This window comes from Triticum dicoccoides, chromosome 1B (assembly GCF_002162155.2).
Source record: "Triticum dicoccoides isolate Atlit2015 ecotype Zavitan chromosome 1B, WEW_v2.0, whole genome shotgun sequence".
Classification (NCBI taxonomy): domain Eukaryota; kingdom Viridiplantae; phylum Streptophyta; class Magnoliopsida; order Poales; family Poaceae; genus Triticum; species Triticum dicoccoides.
In genome coordinates, this window is record NC_041381.1 from 146,434,881 (window position 1) to 146,452,979 (window position 18,099).

The window sequence follows — 18,099 nt, forward strand, 5'->3', positions numbered from 1 at the left end:
CGGAGCTCTCGAGCTGCCCCTGACCTACTGCGCGCCTGAGGAGAGAAGAACATGGCCAGCATCCGGAGAAGATGCAATCCGGCGACAGAGAAGTCGCCTCCTGAAGTAAGGGGGCATGGGGTGGACATCGCGGCGGCTTCATCCCCTCCGTCCTCCATGCTCTGTTCCATGTCCGAGCTCTGACGGGAAAGAGATAGAGAGGAGTAACGAGGTGAAGAATACGAGAGGACCTCGCTGGACCGAACAGACGCATATTAGGATTGGTATTTTGTTTTTTTTTCGCTGCCAAAAACAGCCACGCCGAGGAGAGGCAGGGATGGGCGGCAGCGATCAGCGGCGCACGTACGGGGCGCACGTACGGGGCGCAGGTAAGCCCCGTCCCGGACGTACGGGGATCTCCGGTCGTCCGTTACCTGACGTATATGGCACACTCGTTAGCTATCGGATGTCCGATATCTGTCGGTCGTCCGTAAAATCCGCGTCCTATATAAAAACGGGAACGGGTTTGACCGGGCCGTTACCCTATCTTTCTCCCCTTCCCCATCCTCTTCCTCTGTCCGCTGCCGCGTCACCTGGGGGCGGCTTCGTCCGCGCCGCTGCCGTGGTGCCTCGCTATCGCTGGAGTCAGGCGAAGCCGGACGGATCCACCGCCAATCTGTTCCTCCCTCTCCTCGATTCGGCTCGGTACCTCCTAAGTTCGTCCGTCTCCTCCCATAGTTTGTTCTTACGCATTGTGGTGATCCCCTTCTCACTGGTGGTCTCCTCTGTAGGTGTGGCTGTCCATACCATGCCGAAGATCAAGCACACCGCTCACAAAAATACCGGGGGCTCGTCAGCTCGCGGTAATTTTATTGCCCTACTCTTATCACTATAGTCTCTCATCTCACCGATTTCTCGTTTTCTTGTGGTAATGAGTATCCCCTTTTCATGTTGATTTTTAGCGTCTTGTGGTGCTGGCTCGGATGACTCGCAAGAGCATCTTCGTCCGTGCAAGCGGGCTGGGAAATAGCCTGTCTATGAGGACACCTCTTCACTTGAAGGATCTGACTACGAAGAGGAGATGGAATACGAAGAACGGGCTGAGTATGTTGCTGTTCGGGCAAATGCTCCCAAGCCTGGAACACAGAAGCCCTCCTACATGCCTCCTCCACTTCCTAATCAGCCTCCCGGTGATGCTCGCCGCATTTCTTTTGAGCCTCCTCATCTCTAGGTCGCGAAATCAAGGATTTTCCTTTAGTATCTAAATCTGCCTACCTTAAATTTCGTCGCGATGTTGACCAATTCTCTGCTGAGCATGATTCGATGGATTCTCGTTTTCGTACCGATGTTCAGGCAGACATTTTCACCACGGTCATTGTTCCTAAGGGGCTGCCTACTCATATCTATGTTGACTTAGAGCATATCCGTTCTCATCCCGTGAAATATCCGGGAGCCATTGAACTCATTGAGTCCTCTGTCTTGCTGCTCCATTTGCTTTTCACCATGACTACAATCTCGCTGCTATCCATCAGTTTTACGCCACATGTTTCTTTGGTCCTGACAAGACCGTCACCTGGATGACTTCTGACACCAAGCTCACCGCCACTTATGCTCAGTTTGTTGCAGCTCTTGGGTTTCCTGACACTAGTTTCAAAATTCATAAATCTGACCCAAATCATGCTCCCAAAAACATTGAGGTTTGTGGCTTTCTTCTCTAACCTATTACTGAGCTTGATGAAGTGGAAAAGCAAAAGGATCTCAATCAAGTATCTATTTAGCGATCTCCTTTCATTATCTATCAGTGTGTCATCCGCACCATCTATACCAAGATGGGTGACAAAGGGTCCTGCAACGGGTATTGTATTGATCTCATGTATTGTCTCTTTGAGCATCCCAATGGCAAGATAAATATTCCTCACATCTTGTGGCATGAGATTCGTCTTGCTAGTCTTCAGTACAAGTGGGCCTTTCCTCATGCTCCTTTTCTTCAGGATTTCATTGAGAGTATTGCTCCTTTTCCCATTGCTCGGACTCATGTTCATCCGCGATTGGTCATTCCACCTCATATGGCGGATGATTGGGCTCCCAAGAAATCCTCAACTGCACGACAGTCTGCTGCACAGTCTCTCCCTATTCCCCCTAGCTCGGGGTCTTTTGGACGCATTGCTCGCTTTCTCAGGAAGGCCCATTCTGCCATGATGAAGGCCTTCTCCTTCCACTATGTTCTCAAAATCATGATGTGTTCACTCGCATGGTCTCTTCTAAGAATGCTCTGAAGGCTCGTCTGAGAGCCTCCGGAGCCACAGATGTGAGTGAGGATGAGCATCTTCCTGATGCTCCCCCTTCCGACTTAATTTGGCTTCCCTTCTGGTCCTGAATGGGCAGATTTCTTTGACGAGGCAGGAGGCAGTGGTGCCCATGGCGACGATGATGACAGTGATGATCTCTGAGGATGTGGTGGCTTCTGTGGTGCCTTCCCCTTTTGGGTACTTGATGCCAAGGGGAAGGAGATTTATCATAGACTTATCTTCCTTTCTATTATTTATGTATGATGAACCACCATGTTGAGCTTGTTATTTATGTATGATGAACCACTATGTTGTGTTGAGCTCGTTGGATCATTTTATGTTAAGTTGAACCTCTATGATGTGATATATGTGTTCTTAACATTGATGCTATCTTTGTATGTTGTCATTCTATGCTTTGAAATGTTCTATGTGAGCTCTTGACCATATTCAGTTTCACCATGCATACAATAAGGGGGAGCTCTGTTACAAATCTCTCATAAGCTTCATAAGTTTATGTATTTTTGAGAGGTATATGTATGTTGTCATCAACTACCAAAAAGGGGGAGATTGAAAGTGCAATAATGCCCTTAATCTTTTGATAAGTTGTTGACAACATACATATAGGGAACTAATCAATTCTGTCAAGTGCATCTCAGGTTTTTGTTTCCGGAGGATATTAGTGTGGTTCAAAACTTACATATTCAAGATACTCAAAGGAAGGTGAAACAAGATGCAAAGCTTTAGATCCTTCTCTGTTTTACTTTTATTTGAGTATAGGGATCCCGCACTATTAAGAGGGGATTACTGGTTTTCGCAAAAGACTTGCTCAAAATCTAGAATAAAATCTCTTAGAAAGTGTTCCTATCTCAGTTGGCCATTTGGCCTTTGTTTCTGTCCAGTCTCCAGACGTCCGGTGCCTCTTTGCTCTCTGGATGTCCGGTGCTCTTCGGATGTCCGGTGCCGTGTCACAGAGAGTTTTTTTTACGGATTTCCGTTCCCTTCGGACGACGGCTCCCAGACGTCCGGTGGTGACCGACCATCTAGTGCCACTTCACAGAGCCGAAATTAATGAAAGTCCGTTCCTTCCGGACGACCGTTCACCGGACGTCTGCTCCTTGTGCGTCTTCCCTCACCTTTACAACTAGATCTCTTTTTTTATCTAAGTGAAGGACAACCGGTGCACGCCGGACATCCGGTCCAACTTTTCTATTCGGACGTCTGGTGTCTGTGCAGCATAAGTGACCTCCAACGGCCACATTTGCACTCAGACTATAAATATCCTCTTCCCCACCCGTGGGGGAGTTTTCCGACACAGTAAAAAGATTCCAAGAACACTTTTCTCTCTCACTCTCTCTTGCTTCCACCAAATCCTAGATCCCAAGAGCGTTTGTGTGGATTCTTGAGTGTTGTTCCAATCAAAAGATAGATCGTCTCTCTCTCCTCCTCTCAACCAAAGGAATTCGTGATTTGAGAAAGTTTTGAGCGGTTACCTTGATCTTGTTACTCTTGGAGGTTGGAGACTCTTAGGCGGTAGGAGTCATTCGGAGAGGAATCGACCATTGTGATTACCCCCGGAAAGTTTGTGAGGGTTTGGAGACCACCCCAAGGTCTATCACTAGTGGTTGAGAAACGCCTTAGTGGTGTTGTCTCAAAGGGAGAATGGGGTGTGCCTTCGTGGCGTTGGTATGCCTTCGTAGTAACATCCACCTCTCTAACGGTGACATAGCTTCCCTCCAAGGAAGTGAACATCGGCATAATCCTCGTCTCTCGGAGTTGCGGTTATCCCTAACCCTAACTTCGTACTTGTGGTTACTTGTCTCTTAGTCTTTACTTATATCATATTGTGCTTGCTTACTCACATACTTGTGTTACTTGTTTACCTTGCTTAGCTCTTAGCATCATACTTGCGATTGTTAGGCTCACTTTCATATTCCGCATTGTTACCTAAAATTGCTAAGTAACAATTAAAATTTGTAATTGTACCTATTCACCTCCCTGTAGGTCCATCTCGAGCCTTTCAACAGGTTTGCACTCAAATACCTCACTCTGTTCCCACAATACTTTTTTCTGAGTACTCCAATAGCTTACCTTATTTTATTATAAAACGCTAAGATCAATTTACAAGAAAACATGTGGGCACCCCATGTTTGATTTGGCATAATGAGCTTGCCGCATTTTTGCCACGCCACAAGTGAGGCAAGTCTGGCCGAGTTAGCCCCTTGCTTGTTTGTAGCTACACTTGTGCCAAGATTTCTTTCAAGCAAACTAGACCCTACATGTGATTGACTCAGAGAAGTGTTATAAGATTACCTCAAATGTGGCAAAGTATGATGCCAATTTTAATCACCGAACCTAAGACATGTATGACAAAAAAAGTATGGCAAGTATTGACAAACTTAATATATGAAGCAAACATGCTCGAAATCCTCACAAATCTATGTAGGCTCACGACACCAGCACTCCTCCGAGTCCTCAACTGATCCATGATATGGTACACAAGGGCCACGACACAATAGTGCTACTCTATATTTGAGAACACCCTTGTGTTGCGATGCTTTCATAGACTCCATGAGATGACAATGACCACATGTCGAAGCTCTTTTTAACCCGCTTTGAAAGAAAAATGAAATCCTTGAGCCGAACCAGCAGTTCTAAAGGCTCTCACTTGTCGTCGGAGCTGAAGCCTTCACCTGCAACAAGTCAAGGCACTTTTGCAAGTTTCTCTAGCCGCTACACACTGCTTGAGTATGCAGCTGAGGAAGCATAACACGTCGCTGAGGGAAAATTGTGCCGATGATACCAATTGTCATGCCCTTTGCTAGATTCGAGATCGATTTGGTAGCTAGGGTTCTAGAAGATCTCAGAGAAAAAGGAAAGTATGTGCATGAAAACTAGGGTTTGGGAACTGTAGGGGGTATGATTGTATTTGTTAGGAAGTTCTACATATTAAGCATATCTAATACAACTCAGTGGTTGTCTTATATAGCATAGCTGGTAATGATAGAAAGTGAATAAACCGGCAAGTGAAAAGATACGGCAACGTAAATACCACTTCCGGTAGAAGGCGAGCCGTTCGATCTTGTTGTGACTTGTGAGCTTCGTTCTTGATTGTCCATTAACTGAAGTATTGTGACACCCATAACTAAAGACGATGTGGCCTGATACGAGCACCACAACTCGTTTCGCTATCTCACAGGTCTGTAAGTCATGGATCCACACTGTGCACTATTTGATGGCCCCCTGCTCACAGGGTTTACACTCACATATCGCACTCTGTCCCCACCATTTTTTTTTTGAGTACTCCAATAGCTTACCTTATTTTTATAGAAGACAACAAGATCAATTTACTACAAAACATGTGGGCACTACAAACAATGAAACAGACAACATCACAACTCTACCATCCAAAGGTAAGAGAGTGTTTGATTTGCATAAATAAAGCTGCCACATTTTGCCATGTCATAAGTGATGCAAGTTTGACCGAGTTAGCCATCAGTTTGGTTTGCAGTCACATTTATGGCAGTATTTCTTTTATGCAAACCAGACCCTACATGTCATTGACTCAAAAAAGTGCTGCAAGATTACCTCAAATGTGGCAAAGTATGACGCCTATTTCAACCGCCTAACCTAAGACGTGTGACAAAAAAAAAGTATGGCAAATATTGACAAACTTAGTATATGAAGCAAACATGCCCTAAATCCTCACAAAACTATCTAGACAGCAGACTAAGGCATAGCCTAGTGGTTGGAAGGGGTTGATGCCTTCCCACCCACCCAGGTTCAAGGCATGGTACTTGCAATTTGAGGTTGTTGCACCAATTATACTGTAGGGGGTTCCCTTACAGTCTTTCTGTCAAAAAAAAAAAACTATCTAGACACACAACACCAGCACTCCTCCAAGTTCTCAACTGATCCATGATGTGGTACACAAGGGCCGCGACACAATAGTGCTAGTCTATATTTGAGAACACCCTTGTGTTGTGTTGCTTTCATAGATTGCGTGAGATGACGATGACTGCGCATCGAAGCCCTTTTTAACCCGCTTTTGGAAAAAGAAAATCCTTGAGCGGAACCACCAGTTTCTCAAGGCTGTCACTTGTCGTCGGAGCTGAAGGCTTCACCTGCAACCAGTCAAGGCGTTTTTGCAAGTTTATCTAGCCGCTACACACTGCATGAGTATGCAGCTGCCGAGGACGGCGACGTATGCAGCTGCAAGCCGTGAGAGAGCTCGCTGGCGACAGTCCCGCTCCAACGTGGTGAAGTCACACGTTGTAGAGCCGAGTGCATTGGGCTAATCAATCCTTGTGGCGACAGTCCCGCTCCAACGTCGGAGATCCATCGGGGGAGTCGGGGCTTCCGTGCGCTTGCTAAAAAACACCAGGCAATCACCGGAAAAAGGAAACAACTCCAGTCAAGAATGCCCATGGATGCCAGTATTCCGGCAAGCCCATGATCCATGTCCAGATCCAGCACTGGTTGTCGGACAGCTGACGGGGGCCACATCTGTGGCTCCCATTCCATTATTACCAACCGCTGCCAACTTCACCCAGGAACCAGAAATGAACATGCTAACAATGGACCATCCAGTCCGGTCCAATACTACCAGACATTGCCTGCATCAGAAAAGGGGTTAGCAACACACAATCCACAGGGAGGGGTACATGTCCAATATAACCAACCATCCATTATCCATCATCTTTGGGGGGTGTACGATGTCTCGACCAAGCGTTATTCGTCCGACCGACACTCGTTATTCTTTTTTCCAATCTCCATCAAATTCAAGCTGGGCAATCATCAAAAAGAAAAGGAAAAACAGTATAGCGACGGCGACGCGAACGCAAAATCTCTCTCTTCTCACTCAGCAGCCCACGGTGCGGGCGCAGACCCTGCGCTGGATGAGGGTCCGGCACGACGGGCACTCCTTCATCCCCTGCTTGTCGTGGAGGTCGTTGCACTTGGCGCAGACCACCTGGTGGGCACAGGGGAGGAACACCACCGACATCTCCTCGCTCAGGCACATGACGCACTCGCGGTCGCGCTGGATGTCGTCGAAGTCGAGGTCCAGGGCCGCCGCCCCCGCCACCTTGGCCAGGACCTGTGCGTTGCCGCCGTTCTTTCTCCCCTCGGAGAGATGCAGGGCACGGGTCTTGTCGTCCGTTCCCCACTTGGGAGCAGCCGTCTCTGAAGCGTCCAGGGATATCTTCAGCTGCGAGATCTGCTGCTCCAGGGCACGGATCTCGCTCTTGTATCTCTGCATGTCGTTCTCAGCTTTGAGGTGCAGGAAATTCTCTTCCGACCTCAGAGATGTCTCAATCTGACCCCGCTCTTTCCTCTCTGAGCTCACACAGGCAATTGCCTCAGTCTTCCTAGCCTCTTCCTGTCTCCATCTTACCTGCAAGCATTCAACAATGGTTCAGGTCAAGATGGAATACACTGGATCCACAGGCTGTACTGCATTGTACAAAGTAACCTTCAACAACTTCGGCAAAACATGACATAAGAGATCAACTTAAAATAAAGTAGATGTGTATGCCAACCATGAAAACTAATGAAAAATATGTTACAAGCACACACAATTTCTGTTTTTAAGCACATAGAATGAATTGGTCGTATACTATTGCCAAATAAGATGATGAACTTTATAAAAGAATAGGATTTCAGTAGTAGCCTAACCTAAGCCACCTTTCTAGTCCTATTGTTGCTTTAACCCACTAATCTAGAAAGACACAAGTGATTTCATGTTTTGTACTGAAGTGGTGACCTGTTTTTATATTCCACCCTCTGAAAGATACTGAACAAAGCAAGGACTTAAATCACATGATATGAGTCAACGAACCAAAGGTTGAAGAGACGCTGCAGAGGTGCTAGTGAAGGAACCGACTTTTTACTCTGTTTAGAGTTTAAACTATAGAACGTACCGACAGTCAATAAAAGGTAATTATACTATTCACCCAAATCAAAATTTTACTATTGGGAGGAATTTAATGAAGAATAGAGATATACCATAACGTTCAAGTAGCTTCTTTCCTGCCAGCTATATGTGAAATACTAAATATGCTTACAGCCTTCACAGCATAACAACCAATTAGCTACCATTTATTATGTAAACTTCTAAACACCCTCATTAGTATGCACAGAAACAGAAAACAAATGTAAGTAAATAAAAGACCATGAAGCGAAACGTAATGAAATGCATAACCATGACCACATCTATTAAACGTACCCAGCAAAATCAACACATATTAAAGCATGAAAAGCATAACCATGACCGCATCTATGAAACGTACCCAACAAAATCAACACGTATTAAAGCATATACTTGGGGGAGGCTCCTCCTAATAATCAACTTAATTGTTTGTTTGCAGCAAACAAATCTAAACAGAGATAGAAATCCTTTCAAACTGTGGAGTATATGTCAACTAAACCACATGAAGTACATATAGATGTGAAGTTAAAATATGAGGCTTGCATGTGTTCCATAGATATTATTTACTTCAATGTAGAAGATTACGAAGAGGCAAGGTTGTAAATACCTTGAGTTGTTCCTTCTTCTCTTTAGCATGCTGAAGTTGTTGCTGAACCCGAGATAGTTTGCTCTTTTCAGATGCAAGCTGCTCTTGCAACATGGCTCTCTCGGATTCCCAATGCTGGGACCTTTTAAGACTGCTCTCATCCTTCTTTGAAAGCTCCACAAAATTTGCTGCAGACTCAGCTGCGTGCCGCTTTGCGGCTTCCATCTGCATCCTAAGTTGTGCATTCTCAGCCTCACGCCTACGAGCAGAAGCATCTGCTTTATCCAGTTGATTGTTTGCCCTAGAAATAGCAGACTCCATCTCTAAAAGCTTCTTCCGAGTGCTCTCTTCCAGACAGTGCCTTTCATCATGAAGTCGGCTCGCCTCTTCCTTCTCTTTCCGGAGTGACTGAAGCTCCTCCTTCTCTTTGGCAAGTCGCCGTGTGACCTGCATCACCTTCTCCATAGCCCAGTCTGTCCAATCCCTCATATGTGCTTGCAACTCTTTCTGCCTCTGGACAAGAATCAAGACCATTTCATCCTTCTTATCTTGTGGAATCCAGACCTTCTGATCCTCATCGTATGCAAAGTTAATTTTGCTGCTAGGGTCTACAGCTTCAGCACTAGAATCATGATTCAAAGAAGGAGCAGAACCATCACTTGAGGAAGGTAAAGGCAAAGGCAATGGCAACGACAATGACAATTCTGTGCTAGCAGCTGATGCTGGGTCAGTGTTATTGGGGGGCTTAGCATCAAATGATGGAAGGGAGGCAATGGTACCAGTGGCTGTAAAAGAAAGGTCAACTGAATATTCTGACCCTTTCATGCTTGCAGCAAACCCCTTGGCAATTTTTGATGCACCTTTCAAGCTACATGTAGCAGAATCTGAAACCTGCCTGCACTTCCTCTCTAATGCTACAGTCCCACAAGAGATATACTTGCCAGACCTAAGAGATCCTTTAGAGCCCAACGCTCGGGAATTCTTATCAAAGCTCATTAACTTCTGCCGGTGCAAGGAATCCCTCTTAGAGCCTCCCCTCTTGCTAGGGAATGGCTTATCATCCTTCACAGATTGTGTCGCAGCAGCAACAAATGGTTGATCCTCTGAATGATCAGGCGTAGCAGCCGGGTGTTCTTTTGGCTTAACATTTGGTGCCACAGGATGCATCTTTCCAGAGACACATGGCTTGCCACTTGGCACATTCGGGTTCACTGGTGTTGTGGATGAATCAGCTTTCACAGCATTGTACGTGCCAGGTGGCACTGGGGTAAGTTTGCCGCGGAAAGTAACACCAGTCTGTGGGTTGGTAATAGAAACCGACAGATCGGAAGTTGGGGTGGGTTCATAGTTCCCCACAACTGGCTGTGCAATCACTTGAGCACCCACAGCCGGAAGAGGAGCAGCGCTATAGTCCATGGCACAGGCATGGGCTACATTCATATCTGACATGAGCAAGCAAAACATCACATCGCCTGTAGTGTAGAACGGCTGGGCTTCATTGACCACCGCAACCAGGCTAGCAAGCACAACCTGCTCAATCTTCCTCATGTCCTCAAGGGAGGAGCCATCCCTTGGTAACATGTCCCCCTCGGACTTGAGCACCTCGACCGCGGCCTCACTGAACCCAGCAAGGCTCTCCCTCCAGCTGTACTGTGCGGCTGCCCTCACGACCGCAGCCCTTGCAGCAGCCTCTGAGTAGCCCATTGTGGTGATCACACTGACAGCATTGTCAAAGGTTGTATCCAGACTCTTGAGAAGGATCTCCTCCAGCTGTGCCTCATTTGGGTCACTCCAATTCACATACCGCTGACACTCTAATAGCTCCTCCGCTGTGGCGTGGATGCCTTTGCAGGCATCACAGGTGCTCGGGATGAAGTCTAGATTGGCACCCTCAGCAGCAGCGGCGGCCGCCGCCATGGCAGCCTTCTCAGGAGACATAAACTCAAAGCCCACGCAGTCCGTCGTCAGCGGGTACTCCAGCCCGAAGGGGGCCAGCTCGCCGGACGGTGGTTCGGCACGGAACTTGCGCTTGTTCCTGCTGGCTGCCTTCTCCTGCAAGGTCGACCCCGACGCCGCCTCCTGGGTCGCGACGCTAGACATCCGAAAGGCCGCTCCTTCTGCACAGAAATCAAGTAATTCACCAACAGAAACGGCACCAAAAAATCTCCCAACAGCCAAAGAAAACGAAGGAAAATTCTCCAAGGACGGGGAGGATTAAACTGACCTTGTTCCTGGGCGCCGAATCAAGGAGAACCCTGGGAAAAAATCGGAGAAAAATACTGTGAGATTCCGGAAGCTTCAACGAATCACGAACCCAATATTTACTCGTGCGTCGCTAGTCCTATAGGATCAGAGATGGGGCGGGGCGAAATCCTTGATCCGATCGGGCGCGGCCGGAGCCGAGATTGGGCGGACGGATCGAGGCACGTACCGGGTTGGATCGGCGGGAACCGAGGCGGGCGGCGGCTGGTGATCAGAGGAGTGGAGAAGGGAGACTACGGCGTATGTATGGTGTATATAGAGGAGGTGGGAGGGGAGGAAGGAGGAGGAGATGAGAAGAAGGGGGGAGGAGGCGTCTGAACCTCTTGGGGGTAAGAACCGTAGAACGCCTGACGAGGGAGGAGTCACGCCATTCACCCTTCTTCCTTGGCCACCAACATTTTGCCCCTTCAGTTTTCTTATTTTTCGCAGGATGCCACATTGCCACCTACATGCTGACCACCTAGGTGATGTCCTATGTGGAACCACCATGATCAAGGGCTGACATGGGGGGCCGGCGGCTGATGTGGCGAACCGACTGGTGAGGGTCTGATGTGTTTGAGATGGGAAGAAGGGTTAATTGACGTAAGTGCAGTGAGAGTGGTCGGCGACGACGTCTAGGGTTTCTTGTGGCGGTTGCATGGCTTGGCGGGAGAACGCTGGGCTCTGCATGGTCTAATCGGTTTGTTTATAGTAGGTCGATCAGTACGTGCAACAGTTAATTTTAAACGGTCGGCGTTTGGATTGGCTCGGAAGTGGGACACCAGATGAGTAGGTTATGTTTGGCCGGTGTGCACGTGTTGATTGGTGCACGACGTTTAGGGTTAGCTATATATGTGTTTGCGTGATACCGTGAGGAGCAAGACTTATACTTTGCGGCACGTCGGTGTCGATAGCGGCTAATAGTAACGGTTGCATGGTCTGGCGGGAGAATATAACTAACTTCTTACCGAGCACAAGGATCTTATCGATATGAGTGTATGTTCTCCTATACACCACGGTGACCACCTAGGTGATGACCTCGGTTCTCCTAACCGGAAAAGGGACCATAGGATTTGACCTATTTCATACAACTTTTAACTTAGTGCTTGCTATGAAAGAATGTTAGTTACCTCTTTTACGATGGATCAGTAGTTAGCGGTTACAGTTCACTTTGTAGGGTAACCAATTTTTCATAAGTGTCACGGTCAGAAGACTGTTATAGGAACACGATACATCACTAACCAACATCAACATCAAAATGCAGATCAAGATACAACGTGTTCACCTTGAATACCCAAAAAATGGTATGGCCACGTAAGACGACACCTTGGCCATTTAGTTTGACATGTCAGTCTTTCATTGGTGAATACACGTCATCATCTACCTGTAAAAAATTCATTTGTAAGGGGGTACCATAAAATTGATATCATAATAAAGGAGAGAAATAAATGAGTACAAATCTTTACAGCTGTTGATGAAGCGTTTCCACTTAGAATTCAATATTTTCCTTTTATTGCTCTAGAGCACTAAGTTGCAGTCTAAATAGAATTTCGTATCCATGCAAGCTCATAAATGAGTACAAATCTTTACAGTTGTTGATGAAGTGTTTCCACTTAGAATTCAATATTTTCCTTTTATTGCTGCAAGCCAATAAATTGTGGCCAAAATAGCATTTTGTATCCATATAATCTCTCCAATCATATATTTCTAAATATATATAGAAAGAAGAATCTCGTAATTGTGATCATCATGCACCCAAAAAACATCATTTTCTTTTATCTATGGTTAAAGATAATGTACATATCCTACTGTTAACATGGTTTTCACATGGAATAAAATGTTCATTCACTATAAAAAAAATACACTTCCGTAATGATACGTGTTTGTCACAGTAGGTTGCGTTTTTTGTCATGCATGTACATCCATGACGATTTTATGATAGAATCAAGATAGTCATACCTGTGCTGTCGTAGAAGTGTTCCATGACATTATCAAAATTATCATCACGGAAATGTCCACTTTCATGACGATAAATCGCACGTCACAGAAGTGCTTTCGTCAAGGGTGACCGACACATGGCATCCACCGTAACGGAACGTCGTTAAGCTATCGGGTCGGGTTTTGGATCCGATAACCCGTTAACAGCCCCGACCAATGGGGATTTTCCACATGTAAAATCATCATTGGCTGGAGGAAACACGCGTCGGCTCATCGTTGGGACAGATGTCATCCACTCATTGGACAGAAGGCGCCTATGATACGTCGGCACATGGCACGGCCCAACAGAGGCCCATTCCTGTGAAAAGGCCGGCCCGTTTGACTTCGTCAAAAGGTGGCGGGCCGACCCATGGAAAGCCTGTTAGCGGCATGTTCGCATATAGCCCATTTACAACCCGCTAACCCAAGGCCCATTACGCCCTATCCGAATTAGGCCAGTAGCGTCATCTGGGTCACCAATATGATTCCAGCCCGTTTTCATTTCTGGCCCATGTATGGCCCATGACGTCTTTCGGCCCATATGAGGCCCTTTGTAACTCTTGGCCTATTAACGGCCCGTGGTGAAACTGGCCCGTAATGAACAGTGTATCACTTTACACCCATTAACGGCCCATGGTGAAACTGGCCCGTAATGAACAGTGTATCACTTTATACCCATTAACGGTCCGTTATTCCGTTGGGCCGTTTCCAGCCCATGTTATCTTTCGGCCTTCTCAGAGCCCATTTATTCTTGGGCTCATTTCCATCATTCGTTTACTTACGGTCTGTTACTGTCATTTTCTGCTTGTGGGCCAAATTCAGCCCGTGGTTACAGTCGGCCTGTTTGTGGTCCGTTAATATGTTGGGTCGTTTTCATAGCGTCATCAAATACGGCCTATTAACGATGGCCCGTTATGGTCGGCCCATGAACAGACGATTCCAACTCTAGCCCGTTTACGGCCATAATGCGGCCTGTTATTGGCCCATGTTTGGCCAATCGATCATACGACCCGTATAAGGCCCATTGATGATACGGCCCGTAGAAGGCCCATTGTTTCTACGGCCCGTAGAAGGCCCACTATTTCTACGGCCCATAGAAGGCCCATTGTTTCTACGGCCCGTAGGAGGCCCAGTGTCACTACAGTAAATATTAGCCCATGGTTATTGTGGCCTAGTTTTAAAAAATAGGTTATTGCAGCCACTAGCAAATCGCGGAAAAAGAACTACAATGACTACAAGCAAACAAATAAACAAGACAACAAGGAAATAAATAAGCAAGCAACTTACGCGAGGCTATCACGGCTATCACACATATTACATCCACTGGGCATCAAAGTTTGCCACCAGTGCAAATAAACGCGCCGGCAAAAGAATATAAAAAACTGAGAGCACTTCAGAAGGCACTAGGCCTAGCCAGGTCGGGGCCCCCAAACAGCCGAAGAAGCTGAGTAGACCTCAGTTGTGTCAATGGTAGATGCATCAACACTAGATTTATGGCATGATGGTGCGCACGGCAGTCCTCTGATATCTTCATTGCATCTTTGACTTCAAATCGGAACTGAGCTGAAGTAAGCCTTTCCGCTTTAAGTTGAGATTGAAGAAGTCAAACTGATTGAGGTAGCGACTGCATAGAGGTTGTCTCACACCTGCTGGTGAGTAGTTTCAACTCACTGTCTTCATCAAGACAGGACCTTGGGGTCATCTCGTTGTTCTCAAGATGGTTTGGCTCACTATCTTCCCTAAAGTTCTGCCTGGCGTAAGAGATACGAATCTGAAAGAGAAACAAGGAGACATGTAACAGGTTTCACAATTATATAAGCAAATAAATGGATCTGTTCTGCATAAGGAACATGTTTTTACAACTACAATTTGAAACTGGTAGTTGTTGCAAACATCCAATCAGATGTAAACAGCAAAGAAAACATCAGTGGAGGAAATGATGCCTATCCAAATCTATGCTAGAACAAAGTTTGAAGGCTTGAGAAGGATGAACTTACATTACATGTTAACACGGGCTGGACAAAGCCCTTCTCCATGTTGATGGAAGGATAATTCAATAAATTCCCCAAAGAAAATTCTTTATAAGTGTTGCCATTATTCTACATTTTGCAAAGAGTAAATATAGATCAAATAATATTGGAAGAAACAGAGGATAATGAAGCTCATGTGCAGACTGATGATACATAATCAAATAGCAATTAATTAAGTACAGTGTTACAAGGCAAAAGGGAGAGAGGTACTGACAAGAGCAATGCATAGCCCAATATTGTTTTGAGATCGTATGATCCTTTGAGCAAGGAGATTCATCTGAAATTAGTTTTCATACAAGAGAGAAGGTAAGGCACAAGCAGAAATTTAGGAGTTCAAATTTTGAATTGATATCATAGACAGTACCTGACGCTGGGCTCCCAGCAGTTCTAATAGGGGTTTGGCCACTGGAGTAGGGGTAAAGTGTGGTACAGTTGGGCCTGTGTTTTCTATGGCTGCTGATCTATCTGTTTTAACAGGTATCACTACCTTTTCCAAATACCTAGTTTGTACTCCTTAAGGATCTGCATTCACCCTCTTCCTTTTGTACATCTATTACGAAAGAACAACATTTGACTGGAAAAACATAGTGTGACGACACATGGAATAGGTATAGAAAATGGATAGGTATGGCATATACTCATATATGATGCTTAAACTAAGCAGATGGTGTAACAAAGTAGAAGTAATGCAAGAGGTCAGATGCAAAACATGTGCGACCAATACAACTTTGCAAAGTTAGAGCAAGCACCTTGATGGGTGAATAAGATAGGCCATCCTCCACCACGCCAAGTTTGTTAGCCAGTGGATTGTTCCGCAATATTCCTCTCATGCGCCCATTCTCATATTCATTTTGATAATGTTCAATATCTGACATGCATGAAAACATAAAAACAAGTGAGATTTTCTTTGTAATGCAGAAGTGATTCTAATCCAATACTGCCTCCCTGTAAACCCCTTTGTGCTCTCTCTGCAATTATTTTAAGAGATGCCATGCATGCTGTAATTTGTTGTGTGCATTAATATAATGTGGCCTACTACATAAATATGAGAGCTCCAGAAGTGATGACACTTCGCAGATGACAGCTTCAACATATAGTAAAGAAGAAAAAGTTGACCTGACCTGACAGATTCAAAATATACTAAGGGAGAACAACTCGACTTGACCAGTCGACCGCAAGAGAAGAGTATCATCTTAAAGAAGAGCAGAAGAGCAAGCAGATTGAAGATATTACAAGTATTTCAATACAATGTCGGTTGGCCACCCATGATGAACCAGAGCGCACAGAGAAATACTATTCTTTCCCGTCTCTCCATATGTGGCTCACATGCATTTCGAAACTAAAGTAGGAACATTAATTAAACATCTCTCAGTTTTACTAATATCAGCAATAATATCATATATGAATTTGTACAACTAAGCTTGTTTAGCTCGATGGGTGGAGCAGTGCTATTACGACACGAACCACGTAGGCTGATTGTGGTCATCATAAAATGGGGAAACCATAAGCATGATGAGTACAGTGTTGACCATGGCAGTGGGATGGCAGATCTAAAGCTGCAAACCGCACAAAGGGTAGTTAGCAACCGATGTTTGCTTTGAAATAACAACTAAGATTTGGTATGGACAAGAAAGTACGGTCAACAAGTGACAAAGAAATGCAATTATGCTGTCTCTCTATATGTCGCGACATGCATTTGGAAACTCAAGTGGGACCTTTAACTAACCAATTAAATGTGTCGATTAACTAATATCAGTATCATATCACAATCATAATTGAACAACTAAGCTTTCGAATGCTGAGTGTTGTGTTGTTTAGCTTGAAGGGTGGAGTAATGCTAGTACGACAGAAAGCACCTACGCAGATCATAGTAGAGTAGATAAAAGGGGAAAACCCTAAGCATCAAGAGAAAAATCAGGAAAGTGGAACTAGTTGGACCAGTGGGTGGCGCACATGCTTTTCGAAACGAATATAAGAACATTAGGTGACCAATTAAACGTTCTCTGTTTTAGTGATATGAGCATCATATCAGATTCGTATTTCAACACGTAAGCTTTGGATTGAGGTCTTGAGGAGCAGTGCTAGCACGACACGAAGCACCTACGATGATGGTAGTGAATATAAAGGGGGAAACCATAAGCTTTATGAGTATAGTGCCCGTGTCATGGCGGACCTGAAGGTGCAAACCGGACAAAGCTACTTCGCAACCAATGTTTGCTTTCAACTAGCCACTACGATTTGGTACGGACAAGAAAAGTACAATAAACAAATTACGATCTATTTTCCGGGTGAGATCAATAACTTAAGCACATATGGAAGAGTACCACCTCTCTTGCAACGCCGTGTAGGCCTATGCTGATATGTTGAGGGTGCTATGGGTGCGATGGCTGTCGGCGGCAAGGAAGAAGATTTTAGACGGCAGATGGCCGGGTCGGGGGATATATCCTATTGCCGTGGACAAGGCGGTCGTAGGAGCAGCAACGGCAAGGTGGACGATGGCGCCGATGAAGTGAGAGGAGGCGATGAAAGGATCCTGGTCCATCGCCGTGGATGAGAGACGTCCATCTCTTGCAGTGGACGACGGGGTAGGGGTAGCGGCTCCGGCAAGGTGGAGGATGGGGTGGCGGACGGAGGAGGCTGGCCGCAGTGCGGAGGTTGTCGTGCCGCCAATGGTGTATGAATGGGGAAATTGGGGGGGGGTCTCAAACTTTGGGACGCGCTTCTTTGAAATGTGGGGAAGTTACGAACTTATCCTCTGTTTAAAATTTTGGACATCGCGTCGGTTGGGGATAGGACGATAATCTCGCATCTCCCAAATATTTGTCGGTAACTATTTCGGGCGAGGAGAGGGTGTTTTGCCGCCCACGGTTGGCGCCCATGGTGTATGAACGGGGCTGACAGGTAGGGTGGTTGTGTCACGTCTGAGGGAAGTTACACATCTACCCCTATTTAAAATATTAGCCTACATCAATTTCGGACGAGGAGAGTTTGTTTTGCCGCCCACCGTGTATGAATGGGGAAATGGAGGAAGAGACACATGTCTTTCGGACGAGCTTTAATCAAATGTATTCT

General features: G+C 45.9%; 1 protein-coding gene and 1 long non-coding RNA gene across 2 annotated transcripts; one reads left to right on the plus strand and one right to left on the minus strand.

The window, feature by feature from the left end:
- The first annotated feature begins 532 nt into the window (after positions 1-532).
- On the plus strand, positions 533-2,657 carry LOC119324115. Its single transcript, XR_005156776.1, has 3 exons — positions 533-695; positions 771-842; positions 942-2,657. It is a non-coding gene; the product is annotated as an uncharacterized LOC119324115 (long non-coding RNA).
- Positions 2,658-6,929: 4,272 nt separating this feature from the next.
- LOC119324119 (putative E3 ubiquitin-protein ligase RF298) lies at positions 6,930-11,377 on the minus strand. The gene is made up of 4 exons (XM_037597877.1): positions 11,211-11,377; positions 11,004-11,034; positions 8,801-10,896; positions 6,930-7,659 (listed from the first exon to the last, which is right to left on the minus strand). The coding sequence occupies exons 3-4, from the start codon at positions 10,877-10,879 to the stop codon at positions 7,126-7,128; spliced, it is 2,613 nt and encodes an 870-aa protein (XP_037453774.1). The 5' UTR covers positions 10,880-10,896; positions 11,004-11,034; positions 11,211-11,377; the 3' UTR covers positions 6,930-7,125.
- Positions 11,378-18,099: the final 6,722 nt, after the last annotated feature.